Source organism: Canis lupus, chromosome 25, assembly GCF_011100685.1.
Source record: "Canis lupus familiaris isolate Mischka breed German Shepherd chromosome 25, alternate assembly UU_Cfam_GSD_1.0, whole genome shotgun sequence".
NCBI classification, from domain to species: Eukaryota; Metazoa; Chordata; class Mammalia; order Carnivora; family Canidae; genus Canis; species Canis lupus.
This window is the reverse complement of record NC_049246.1, coordinates 13,110,243-13,123,773: the sequence shown is the minus strand read 5'-3', so window position 1 is coordinate 13,123,773 and position 13,531 is coordinate 13,110,243. Positions and strand designations below refer to the sequence as shown.

At 38.5% G+C, this 13,531-nt stretch overlaps 1 protein-coding gene across 6 annotated transcripts in view; it reads left to right on the top strand.

Annotated features, from left to right (window-relative positions):
* The window catches only part of CDK8 (cyclin dependent kinase 8), a 135,849-nt gene that overhangs the window by 118,544 nt on the left and 3,774 nt on the right, over window positions 1-13,531 (top strand). For 4 of the 6 annotated variants that reach the window (XM_038573424.1, XM_038573423.1, XM_038573421.1 and 1 more), the window contains one exon: window positions 999-2,235. The exons of the other annotated variants lie outside the window; for them this stretch is intronic. In XM_038573424.1, the coding sequence (XP_038429352.1) occupies window positions 999-1,124 (126 nt within the window). In that variant the 3' untranslated portion in view covers window positions 1,125-2,235. Of the gene's footprint in view, window positions 1-998; window positions 2,236-13,531 lie in introns of those variants that run through there. 6 annotated transcript variants of the gene reach the window in all.

Genomic DNA, 13,531 nt, shown 5'->3' with positions numbered 1-13,531 from the left:
GCTCAAGAATGTATTTGCACACTAAGGTCATGGCATCCTTAGAATGAAGCAGAGCAGTGCTCGGCCTTTTGCTTCTGAAACCAAAAAATTGCTCTGCTTCTTTGTTTCTTGATGTTATCATTATGGTTGGTTTTTGTAGGTGATTCCAAAAAGTATTTCTGACTATAATTTCATGTGTTCACTCTTCTTAAAATGTTATTTTGCTAGAGTTGGCAGAATTTAGAATTATATGAATATACTTTAAAAGAGGAAGGTAATAAATTATGGTAAATCAGTTATCATATTTGTCTTTATATGAGCGAGAGGTGCAGGAATGGGAGTAACAATATAACAGACCAAAATCACGGGACTCTTATACTCACATTGTTCTTTCCCTTTGTGCTCTTTTTAGAACTGAGAATACATTCTTCTTACATTTCTATAATTATAAACCTATTTTTTTATAAACCTATTTTGTATGTAATTTGTAGCAGAAAATAAGATTCATTAAAGGGCATAAAAATATTTAATGCCAAAGCAAATGATTCTGCAGTACCTTTCCTTGTCCTGTTCATTTTAATCCTTTAGTGACACGTGTGTTGGGAGGTTTCTGTTGAAGAAACTAGCATGTAAGTTAGCTTTGAATTTCTTAGGGTATGTATCATTAAGTTAATGTATAAACATCTCAACCGAATTAATTACTACTTATCAGGTAGTTACAAAACAGCTTAAAGGGAGGATTACTGCTGTAGAAAAACAAAGAACTGCACAGCAGAGTCATGAGACTCAGCTTAGTATTGTTTACTGGCACTACTTCTGACCATCCTAAAGAAAACTGGTATTAAAAGATTTGGGGTTTTTTGTCATTTTCATTCTAAAACTAGTACATGGCACAAGACTTTTAAATTCTCACTGTCTTGAAATAAATGACATTTCAAACCTACGCCTTGCTTAGCTTGAGGTAGAGCCAACTTGTAAAAACACCTGACTCTCATTTCTCCTTCCTTCTTCTTCCCCAGCGTTCCAATCCACATGCTGCCTATCCCAACCCTGGACCAAGCACATCACAGCCACAAAGCAGCATGGGATACTCAACTACCTCCCAGCAGCCTCCACAGTACTCACATCAGACACACCGGTACTGAGCTGCGCTGGACTGTTGTCAATGCACTGTTGCTAGCGCTGCAGGACTCTGACGGTGCAGCTCTCTGCGGGAACCTGGGATGGGCCATGGGAATGTACTGTACACCCACATCCTCAAACTGTCCAGTAGCCAAGTTCCACCACTTTTCACAGATCGGGGTAGTGGCTTCCAAGTTGTACCTATTTTGGAGTTAGACTTGAAAGAAAGTGCTAGCACAGTTTGTGTTGTGGATTTGCTACTTCCATAGTTTACTTGACATGGTTCAGACTGACCAATGCATTTTTTTCAGTGACAGTCTGTAGCAGTTGAAGCTGTGAAATGTGCTAGGGGCGAGCATTTTGTCGTTGTATGTGGTGAATTCTTTCAGTGTAACAACATTATCTGACCAATAGTACACACACACACAAAAGTTTAACTGGTACTTGAAATATACAGTATATGTTAACTCAACAGAATAATCAAGACTCAAAATGAGATTATTTTGGTACATCCTTCATTTTAGTGTCTTATCAGTGGGTTGATTCATTTTCTACATTAATCAGTGTTTTTCGACCAAGACTATTGCTTGGGTTTTTTTGAAAGTATAAAAGCCACATAGTTTTTCCAGAAAGGTTTCAAAACTCCCAAAGATTAATTTCCAACTTATAAGTTTGTTTTTATTTTCAATCTATGACTTGACTGGTATTAAAGCTGCTATTTGATAGTAATTAAATATGTTGTCATTGATATAAACCTGTTTGGTTCAGCAAACAAACTGAAATGATTGTCATAGACAGTGTTTTATTTTTCCTGTTGGTGTTGCTGATTAGTGAGCATGCTTTAAGACGAAAAAAGCATGAATGATAACTTCCTCTGAAAGGTGCGGCATCCAATTCAGATATTTTGTCCTGATTTTAAAGCTGGTTGGTGTAGTGCTATTAAAATTTTGTTCAGTTAATTTTCTTTTTTAAAACTTGTTCGCACGTTGTTTAGGGTGCCCTTACTTCAGCAAAGGAGAAAGAGTAGGAGAGCCTTAGAATTTTTGAGGAAAAAAAAAAAAACCTATAACATACAATGTACTGTATCAAACTATTTTACATGAATGACACAAGTATTCTGAATTTAAAAAAAAATTGAACATTGTTAAAAACAAGGTGTTATGTAATAAATTTATTTTTCATAAATCAAAATATGGAGTCAGCTCTATTTTTATATACACAAACGTGTTTTATTTTAAAGCATGTCTTACCAAGTGGCCTCTAAGTAAATCTCTTCAGTTGTTTTCCTTAATAATGTCTATATTTTCTGCCTCCATAGTAGAGTGGAGTAATGAGTTACATGATTTAGATATGGATTCTTTTCTCTCTTGCACTTAGTTCTATAATAGATGTGGAATAGACACCTTTCTAATTGAAAGAGTTATGATGAACCTTCCATTTCGAGAATAAGGCCTAATTCTGTGTTATACTGAGAACAGTTTGTTTTAGCCCAAATAATTACTTTTCCTCCCTCCTTCAGCGTAAGACACAGAAGATTAAAAAAAAAAGCTAACATAGTTCTTTTCTTAAAAATTCAACTCATTCATATAAAAACATTCTAAAACATTTGAAGCACAGAAGAGTTCCAGTCCTGATAAGTCTGACTATAGCAGCAAGGATAATTTAGGAGCTGAATATGCATTTCCACGTTGTCTTCCCACTGCAGCTCCTCCACACAGCACATAGATCTGATCTTAGAGCTTCGTTCTCAGCACAGTCAGGAGCTCCCCTCTGATCACAGACTGAGTCACAGTCTCATTTTTGCCAGTCTTACCCTAACCATGTCTTCTCGTTTCCTTTCACTCAAATTGTCTTCTGTTTTTCCTCCCTGCCTTTGATACAGTGGCTTCCAACCTTAGTGGGCATGAAAATCATCTGCGGTTTGTGGCCTCTGGGTCTAGTCCCAGAGGTTGGGTCAGGGGAATAGGGAGGGACATGGAATCTTCATTTTTATTTTTATTTTCTTATTTTTTAAATTTTTTTATTGGAGTTCAGTTTGCCAAAATATAGCATAACACCCAGTGCTCATCCCGTCAAGTGCCCCCCTCAGTGCCCATCACCCAGTCACCCCAACCCCTCCACCCACCTCCCTTTCCACTACCCCTTGTTCGTTTCCCAGAGTTAGGAGTCTCATGCTATGTCACCCTCTGATATTTCCCACTCATTTTCTCTCCTTTCACCTTTAATCCCTTTCATTATTTTTTATATTCCCCAAATGAATGAAACCATATAATGATTGTCCTTCTCTGACTGACATACTTCACTCAGCATAATACCCTCCAGTTCCATCCACGTTGAAGCAAATGGTGGGTATTTGTCATTTCTAATGGCTGAGTAATATTCCATTGTATACTTAGACCACAGCTTCTTTATCCATTCATCTTTCTATGGGCACTGAGGCTCCTTCCACAATTTGGCTATTGTGGACATTGCTGCTATAAACATTGGGGTGAGGTGTCTCAGTCTTTCACTGCATCTATATCTTTGGGGTAAATCCCCAGCAGTGCAATTGCTGGGTTGTAGGGCAGATCTATTTTTAACTCTTTGAGGAACCTCCACACAGTTTTCCAGAGTGGCTGCACCAGTTCACATTCCCACCAACAGTCCAAGAGGGTTCCCCTTTCTCCACATCCTCTCCAACATTTGTTGTTTCCCGTCTTGTTAATTTTCCCCATTCTCACTGGTGTGAGGTGGTATCTCATTGTGGTTTTGATTTGTATTTCCCTGATGGCAAGTGATGCAGAGCATTTTCTCATGTGCGTGTTGGCCATGTCTATGTCTTCCTCTGTGAGATTTCTGTTCATGTCTTTTGCCCATTTCATGATTGGATTGTTTGTTTCTTTGCTGTTGAATTTAATAAGTGCTTTATAGATCTTAGATACTAGCCCTTTATCTTATAGGTCATTTGCAAATATCTTCTCCCATTCTGTAGGTTGTCTTTTAGTTTTGTTGACTGTTTCTTTTGCTGTGCAGAAGATTTTTATCTTAAGTCCCAATAATTCATTTTTGCTTGTTTCCCTTGCCTTCATAGATATATCTTGCAAGAAGTTTCTGTGGCCAAGTTGAAAAAGAGTGTTGCCTGTGTTCTCCTCTAGGATTTTGATGGATTCTTGTCTCACATTTAGATCTTTCATCCATTTTGTGTTTATCTTTGTGTCTGGTGTAAGATAATGGTCTAGTTTCATTCTTTTGCACGTGGCTGTCCAATTTTCCCAGCACCATTTATTGAAGAGACTGTCCTTTTTCCAGTGGATAGTCTTTCCTGCTTTGTCAAATATTAGTTGACCATAGAGTTGAGGGCGCATTTCTGGATTCTCTATTCTGTTCCATTGATCTATGTGTCTGTTTTTGTGCCAGTACCACACTGTCTTAATGATCACAGTTTTGTAGTACAACTTGAAATCCAGCATTGTGATGCCCCGGCTCTGGTTTTCTTTTTCAATTGGAATCTTCATTTTTAACAAACTCCTTAGTTGATGCAGTAGCCTGAGGAACACACAGTAAGAAGAGCACCTTCAAGCTGCTCTAAAGATTGAGCAGACAGTAGCAGTTCAGTCAGTGGCTTGGAGAGACGGCTGCCCTGTTGACAACCCACCTTCTCCTGCATAAATTTTTAAAAGCAGAGCCCATTACAAGTTCCACTGTAACTGCTGGAAACTCCAAGGGCTCAGTTCTCAGATTTTTAAATTTCTTTATCAACCCCCATTCTTGGAGTGATCCTGGACGGTCTTGAGGAGTTCAACTTGTTGGTGACCATCAAATTTACATATTGAGCCTATTTCATATATAATTCCAGATTCACATATTTAATTGCATCTCTGACACATAAATAACATAACCCAGACACACACCAACCATCATCCTCTAGGACTTGCCTTGGCTTTATTTCTCTACATTGCACCTGTCACCTGTTTGACTATTTTCTGTGTCTTCCCTGTAGAATGGAAGCTTCCTGTTCCATCTCAGCCTCTCCTCTTTCCACTTGCCCCCAGGTGATCTCACTCAGGCTTGGGACTTGGGGAGGCTGATGGTTCCCAGATTTCCTATCCAGAATTACCTGCTGTATCTGACTCATTATACAGATTGTCTCTAGACTGAAGATACCTAAAGTGGACTCCTTGCTCTACCATCACCCTGCTCCTTTTACAGACTTCATTGTCTCGGTGACTAGGAACCCTTATATCCTAGTCATCCAGGCCACACAGAATCTTGGCATCGTCCTCTCACACACATATCCATTCCATATGTAAATCTTGGGTGCTTTCCCTTTTTAGCTCCAGCCCAACTGCCCTCACCACCTTTACTGTGCCACCCTACACCAAACCACAGCTACCTCTTCCCTGGCCTGTCACAAACTTCCTGCTTGTTTTTACCCTAAACTCTCTCAGCCTCCTAGACACAGACTCAGCAGCCCAAGTGACACCGAACACAGGTCATGGCACTTCTCCAGGGCTTCTGGCTTAGTGTGAAAGCCAGGCAAATCTGCGTATCGTAGCCTCTCATTTCTTATGACTCTTATGTCACCATTCATGTGCTTCACTCCAGAGGCTCTGCTGGCCTTCACTGATCCTTGAGCCTGCCAAGTACGTCTTGTCTCACAGCCCTGAGGCTCATTCTGTCTGCATTTGTCTCCTGCTCTCCTCAGCTAGTTCTGGGTTCACTCCCTCACTTCTTCAGGCCTGCTCAGGTCTTCTTAGACTTTTCCTTTCCACTCTGAGATAGTATCCTGTTCCCTACCTCCCACCCCAACCATATCCCTTATCCCCTCTACCCTGCTTCACTTTCCCCTCCTAATATTGAGCACCACTAACTTACACTTGCTTGCTGTTTCTCCCCACCCTACCAGAAGATAAACTCAACAATGGCAGCCTTTCTTCCTTGAGATGTAATCAACATTACCACCCCAGTTACCTAACACCTCTAGGCAGGCTTTTTATGTACTATAATAATCCCAGCAACTGGAAGAGTGCCTTGCACACAATAGTGTTTATAAATATTTACTGAGTGAATGAGTAATTAAGTGACTTTGTATTTGGATGACAAATAGTATCTCACACCCAGCATATTCGAAAGAGAACTTCTAATCTTTACTCCCTAGCCGCCATCTAGCTTCCTAACTGGTTCCTGGGTCTCTCACGCTTCTACTCACACCATTCTGTAGCCTGCCTTCCACATAGCAGTGATCCTTTCTCTTCAGAACAGTGATCACTACTTGACATTTTTATACATACATGCTTTTTTGTATTTGTTTATTGTCTGTCTTCTCCATGGAGTAAGGACTTTGTTGTCCTTTTAAAGAATAAACTAGAATGTTCATTGTACATGCCCCTAATCCTTCAATGGCTTCCTGTCACACTTAGAATAAAGTCAGAATTTCTCAACATTGCCTAAAATATTCCAGTTTGTTAGCTTCCTCTCCGATCTCATTTCCTTTCTCTCTCCCACCGATGACTCTAGTCCAATTATTTTAGACTCTTTGATTTCTCTCGCTATGGCTTCACTTAGAATTATACCCTCCATGTTGTTGAAATGGCAAGATTACATTGTGACTGAGTAATATCCATTTTGTATGTACATCTTGGCATTTATCCATTCAACTATCCATGGACACTTGGGCTGCTTCCATAGTTTGGCTATTGTATATAATGCTGCAGTAAAGTGTATGTGTCTTATCAAATTAATGTTTTCGTATTCTCTGTGTAAAATACCCAGTAGTAGAATTGCTGAATCATATGGTAATTATATTTTTAACTTTTTGAGGAATCTCCATATTGTTTTCCACAGTGGCTACACCAGTTTGCATTCCCACCAACAGTGCATGAGGCTTCCTTTTTCTCCACATCCTTGCCAACACTTGTTTCTTGTATTTTTTATTTCAGCCATTCTGACAGGTGTAAGGTCATATCCCATTGTGGTTTTGTTTTGCATTTCCCTGATGATGAGTGATGTCTAGCACATTTTCATGTGTGTTTGTGTTGGCCATCTGGATGTCTTCTTTGGAGAAATAGCTATTCATGTCTTTGCCCATTTTTAAATTCGGTTGTTTTGGGGGTATTGAGTTGTAATTGTTCTTTATATATTTTGGACACTAGTCCTTTATTGGGTATGTCATTTACAAATATTTTTCCCATTCTTTAGGTTATCTTTAGTTTTGCTGATTGTTTCCTTTTTATTTTGATGTAGTCCAAATAGTTCATTTTTGTTTTTGTATCCATTGCCTCAGGAGACAGATCTAGAAAAATGTTAAAAATGTTTCTATGGCTCATGTCAGAAAATACAGCCTATGTTCTCTTCTAGGACTTTTATGGTTTCACGTCTCACATTTAGGTCTTATATCCGTTTTGAGTTTATTTTTGTGTATAGTATAAGAAAGTGGTCCAGTTTCATTCTTTTACATATGACTGTCCAGTTTTCCCAACATCATTTGTTAGAGAGACTACCTTTTCTCATTGCATATTCTTGCCTCCTTCGTTAAAGATTAATTGACCATATAAGCATGGGTTTATTTCTGAGGTCTCTTTTCTGTCCCATTGAACACTGTGTCTATTTTTGTGCTAGTACCATACCGTCTTAATTAGGATAGCTTTGTAATGTATCTTGAGATCTGGGATTGTGATACCATTAACTTTGTTCTTTTTCAAGACTACTTTGGCTATTTAGGGTCTTCTGTGGTTCCATACAAAGTTTAGGGTTGAGTTCTGTAAAAAATGCTGTCCATGTTTTGATGGGAATTACATTAAATCTGTAGCTTGCTTTGATTAGTATGGACATTTATAACAATATTGGGTCTTTTGGTACATGAGCATGAAATATCTTTCCATTTGTTTGTGTCTTCTTCAATTTCTTTCATCAGTGTCTTATAGTTTTTGGAGTACTTGGTTAAATTTGTTCCTAGTATTTTCTTCTTTTTGATGCAAATGTAAATGGGATTGTATTATGTTGAGGTATGTTCTCTCTAAACCTACTCTGTTGAAAGTTTTTACCATGAAAGGATGTTGTACTTTCTCAAACACTTTTTCTGCATGTTGAAATGATCATACAGCTTTTATCCTTTTTTTAGTTAATGTAATGTATCCCATTGATCGATATGCAAATATTGAACCGCCCTTGCATTCCAAGAGTAAATCCCACTTGATTGTGGCAAATGATTTTTTTAATGTATTGCTGGATTCAGTTTCCTAATATTTTGTTGAAGACTTTTGCATCTATCTTCATCAGAGATATTGGCCAGTAGTTCTCTCTCTAGCTCTTTCTTTCTATCGCTCTCTGTCTCTGTAGTGTCTACTTGGTTTTGATAACAGGTTAAAGCTGGAGTCATAGAATGAATTTGGAAGCTTTTCTTCCTCCTTTATTTTTTGGAATAGTTTGAGAAACATAGGTATTAACTCTTCCTTAAATGTTTGGTAGAATTCACCTGTGAAATTGTCTTGGTCCTGGACTTTTATTTCTTGAGAGTTTTTTTTTATTACTAATTCAGTTTTATTGCTGATAGTCCCTCAAATTTTCTGTTTTTCCCTGGTTTCAGGAGGTTATATGTTTTTCCAGGAGGATAGGTGATAGATATCAATAAACTTTTTTTTTTAATTTTTATTTATTTATGATAGTCACACAGATTGAGAGAGAGAGAGGCAGAGACACAGGCAGAGGGAGAAGCAGGCTCCATGCTCTGGGAGCCCGACGTGGGATTCGATCCCGGGTCTCCAGGATCGCACCCTGGGCCAAAGGCAGGCGCCAAACCGCTGTGCCACCCAGGGATCCCGATATCAATAAACTTTTTTTTATGGAAAAGCAAAAGAACTAGGATAAGGGAGTACCTAAAAGATGCATAACCTACATTAATCAAGACATTGTGGTATTGGAAAAAAATGGGGATATAAATCAATAGAATACAGTAAGTCCAGAAAGATACTGATACATATAAAGGCAATTGATTGTCCACAGAACTGTGAAAGCATTTTAGCAGAGAAAGGATAGTCTTTTCAGCAAATGATGCTGGAGCAATTTGATATCCTTATGCAAAAACCAACTGAACAAAGCTTCTGTTCAGACTTTGCACTCCTACAGAAATTAACTCAAAATGGATCATAAACTTAAATCTAAAACTAAAAACTTACAGGCAGCCCGGCTGGCTCAGCGGTTTAGCACCACCTTCGGCTCAGGGCCTGATCCTAGAGACCCGGGATCAAGTCCCACGTCAGGCTCCCTGCATGGAGCCTGCTTCTCCCTCTGCCTGTGTCTCTGCCTCTCTCTCTCTCTCTCTGTGTCTTTCATTAATAAATAAATAAAATCTTTAAATAAATAAATAAACAAACTTATAAAACCTGCCAAATAAAATAGGAAAAACCTTATGACCTTGTGTTAGGCAAAAATTTCTTAGATATAATATCAAAAACATGATGCAAAAAAGAAAAAAATTGGTAAGTTGGACTTTATCACAATTAAGAACTTCTGCTCTTCAATGGACTATTTAGAGAATGGGACAAACATTGACTGGGAGAAGATACTCAAGTCACATGAAAACTTGAATCTAGAAACACAAAGAACCCTTCAAACTCAAAAGGTTTGGACAAACATTTCACCAAAGAAGATAAACGGATAGCAGATGAGCTCATGTAAAGATGCTCCACATCATTGCTAATTAGAGAAATGCAGATTAAAGCCACAATGAGATACTACTGTGTACCTTTAAAATGGTTAAAATTAAAAATAACTGAGCACCAAATGCCAGTGAAGATGTGCAGTAACTAGAACTCTCACATTGCTAGTGGGAATGCAAAATGACAGTCATTTTGGAAAAGACTAAAAGTTTCTTTTAAAGAAACATAACGGGATCCCTGGGTGGCGCAGCGGTTTGGCGCCTGCCTTTGGCCCAGGGCGTGATCCTGGAGACCCGGGATCGAATCCCACATCAGGCTCCCGGTGCATGGAGCCTGCTTCTCCCTCTGCCTATGTCTCTGCCTCTCTCTCTCTGTGACTATCATAAATAAATAAAAATTAAAAAAAAAAAATTTAAAGAAACATAACTTGTCATATAATTCAGCCATCCCAAGTGAAGCAAGAACATGTTCACACAGAAATCTGTACACAAATCTTTACTAGGGCTTTATTTATAATGGTTAAAAGCCGGAAACCTATCCATACATTCTCCAAATGGTGAACGGATACAGTGAAATAGGAAGTGCATTACTGATAGATGTAACATGAATGATTCACAGTTCCCTATGCTAAATGAAAGAAGTCAGGCTCAGACTCCATATTGTGTGATCTCATTTATATGACATTCTGGTAAAGGCAAAATTAGAACAGAAAACATCACTAGTTGCCAGGGGCAGGAGGGAGGAGAGGGATCGACTGAAACATGTAGGTATTTTTGTCATAGCTACACAAATGTATGTGTCAAAACTTGCAGAATTCTTCAGGTGAATTTTAGTGATTTTAAACACTATCATAGTAAAAAAAAAAAAAAAAAAAAACAGAAGGGGGACCGAAGGACCAACAACACCTAGTGTTGGCTAGGACAGGGAACAACTGGAACTGTCATACATTACTGGTAGGAGTATAATGTAGAACAGCCACTTTGGAAAACAATTTGACAGTTCCTTATAAAGTTTAACATGTATTTCCCATTGGACCTTGCAGTTGTGCTCTTGTGTATTTACCCAAGAGAAATGAAAACATGTCCACACAATATTCAGATCACCTTTATTTATTACTGCACCAAAACGGATGTCTACCAACAGATGAATAGGTAAACAAATTATAGTACATCCATGCAGTGAGATATGTTACTCAGCAGAAATAACGGATGTTCAGTAGAATCTTGATTGTAGTGATGGTTGTTACATGGGTATGTGTATACATTTTTCAAAATTCATGGAACTGCACACTTTACATTGGCAATTTGTATTGTATGTAAATGATGCCTTAAAGTCAGTTTGTTTAAAATCTAATAATTCATCAAGCATTTAGCGCATGCCTAGCATGTAGGCATTCATTAAAGTTAGCTATTATTAGCGTTCTCTCCATATGGAGATAAAATTGTTCGGAAGACTTACAATATGACCTAGTTCTAGCAGGTAGGTTGAACTTTCTGGGTCATTTCATGACCAGATGTTTCATAGCCTTTCATGAATCAACTTAGAGCAATTAAATGAGCGCAAGCAGAATGCTAGACATAGTAACTACAGGGCTGAAATATTTCAAGGTACTCTCTGACTTCAATAGCCTTCTTCATTAAGTATTTTCTTTAAGATTTTATTTATTTATTTATGAGAGACACCGAGAGAGAGAGAGGCAGAGACAGGCAGAGGTAGAAGCAGGCTTCATGCAGGGAGCCTGATGTGGGACTCGATCCCGGGACTCCAGGATCACACCCTGTGCTGAAGGCAGGAGCTAAAACGTTGAGCCACCCAGGGATCCCAGTTTTTTCTTTTTAAATTCTATGAACGTTAGGGGCTCCTGCCTTTCAAAAATGTCACCGAACAATTAATTCTCCTCAAAATATTCATCTCACCTAGGGACAGCTATGAATTTTCTCATAATTTGAATGGGTTTTGAGAGAGCAATAGAACTGAATTCACATTTCCTGAGCATTCAAAGTTGCATAATTAACTTTATTATCTCAGCTGGACCGTAAAGTAACATGGACTGCCTACCACACTGTAGGCACTATGTGAAGCATTTTACACGTTATTATTCCTCACAAAAATTGAGGAAGTTAAGTATTATTTTCCCCATTTTACAAATGAAAAAAAATGAAGTTTGGAGAGATTATGCCCTCTTCAAAGTCAATCAGTTATGTGATAAAGTCAGATTGCTTCAGCTTCCAGGCCCCAGAGAAGGGAGTAAGGCTAGGATTGTCATACATGATGTGAAGTGGCCACTCTGTTCAGAGCACAAAACCTGTCCTGGGCAGCAATAGCCAGAGATGAAATTCATAAGCTTGTGGCTTCCCAGTGAGGACTGTTATTTATAAATATATAAAGTTATATCTTAGGGTGTTTTTTCACTTAAGTTAGAAGTACAAAAACTTTGTATCTTAACCAGTTAACCGATAATATCTGTTGCAAGTGTATTTAACAGTGCTAATGGATATAAAAACTGATGCTGGCTTAATAGAGCCTAAAATCAGGTTGATTCATATGCAGTAGCTGCTTTTCCAGTTGAGTTTCTTCATTGGCAGAAAAGATGCTCTACGTAGCCAAAAATAGGCAACTAACAATTTCCTCTGATTTAATCAGAGGCTCTTACTGTACCAAATTATTACACTGGACTCTTCTTGTGTGCCTTCAAAATCCTCTTGGCCCCATTCTTCCTCCAGTACCACACCATTTTACTCTGAGCTTGTAGTATAAACTGAAGTCAGGATAGGTGATGCCATTTTTGTCATTCTTTCTCCTTGCTATTTGGAGTCTTCTATGGTTCCATACACATTTCAGGATTGTCTTCTCTATCTCTGTGAAAAATGCCACTGGAATCTTGATTAGGGATTGCATTAAATCTGTAGATTTCTGAGGTAGAATGGACATTTTAACAATATTTATTCTTCCATTTAACCAACATGGGATATCTTTCTATTTATTTTTGTCATCCTCCGTTTCCTTCATCAGTATTATAGTTTTCAGTGTATAGGTCTTTTACTTCCTTGGTTAGATTTATTCCTGGGTATTTCATTCCCTTTCATGCAATTGTAAATGAGATTGCTTTTTAAATTTCTTAACCTGGGACACCTTGGTGGCTCAGTGGTTGAGTGTCTGCCTTCGGCTCTGGTCATGATCCCGGGGTCCTGGCATCGGGCTCCCTGCAGGGAGCCTGTTTCTCCGTCTGCCTGTGTCTCTGCCTCTCTCTGTGTGTCTTTCATGAGTAAATAAATAAAATCTTCAATAAATAAATTTCTCAACCTGTTAAGTTTTTTTGTTTGTTTGTTTTGTTTTTGATGCTGGATACTATGAATTTTGCTTTGTTGGTAGGTAGAACTTGTTATGTTTATTTAATGTTGGATTTTGTTTTGGCATACTGTGAAATAAACTGGATCCTTTTGATGCTTGCTTTTAAGCATATATGTCCAGTCCAGAACTGCCTAGGGCTAATTAAGTAGTGATACTAAAGAAATGTCCTTCTGAAAATACTGCCAGGTGCCCCACCTAACTGCTCTGATTGGTAGGAACATAGGTTATTCTCAGTGCCATGTGAGCTCCACAAAGTGGTTTTCTCTGACCTCAGGTAATCCATGCACAGATCACTACTGAGCAAGATTTGGAGGGACTCCTCTATAGATCTCCCAGGCTCCCTCTCTTTCCATTCAGTCCCTCATTCTAATACATTGCCCTTAAATTCTAGCCACTTTAGCGTCTGTCTAGTGCAGCTTCTATCTGCTCAACACACCAAGACC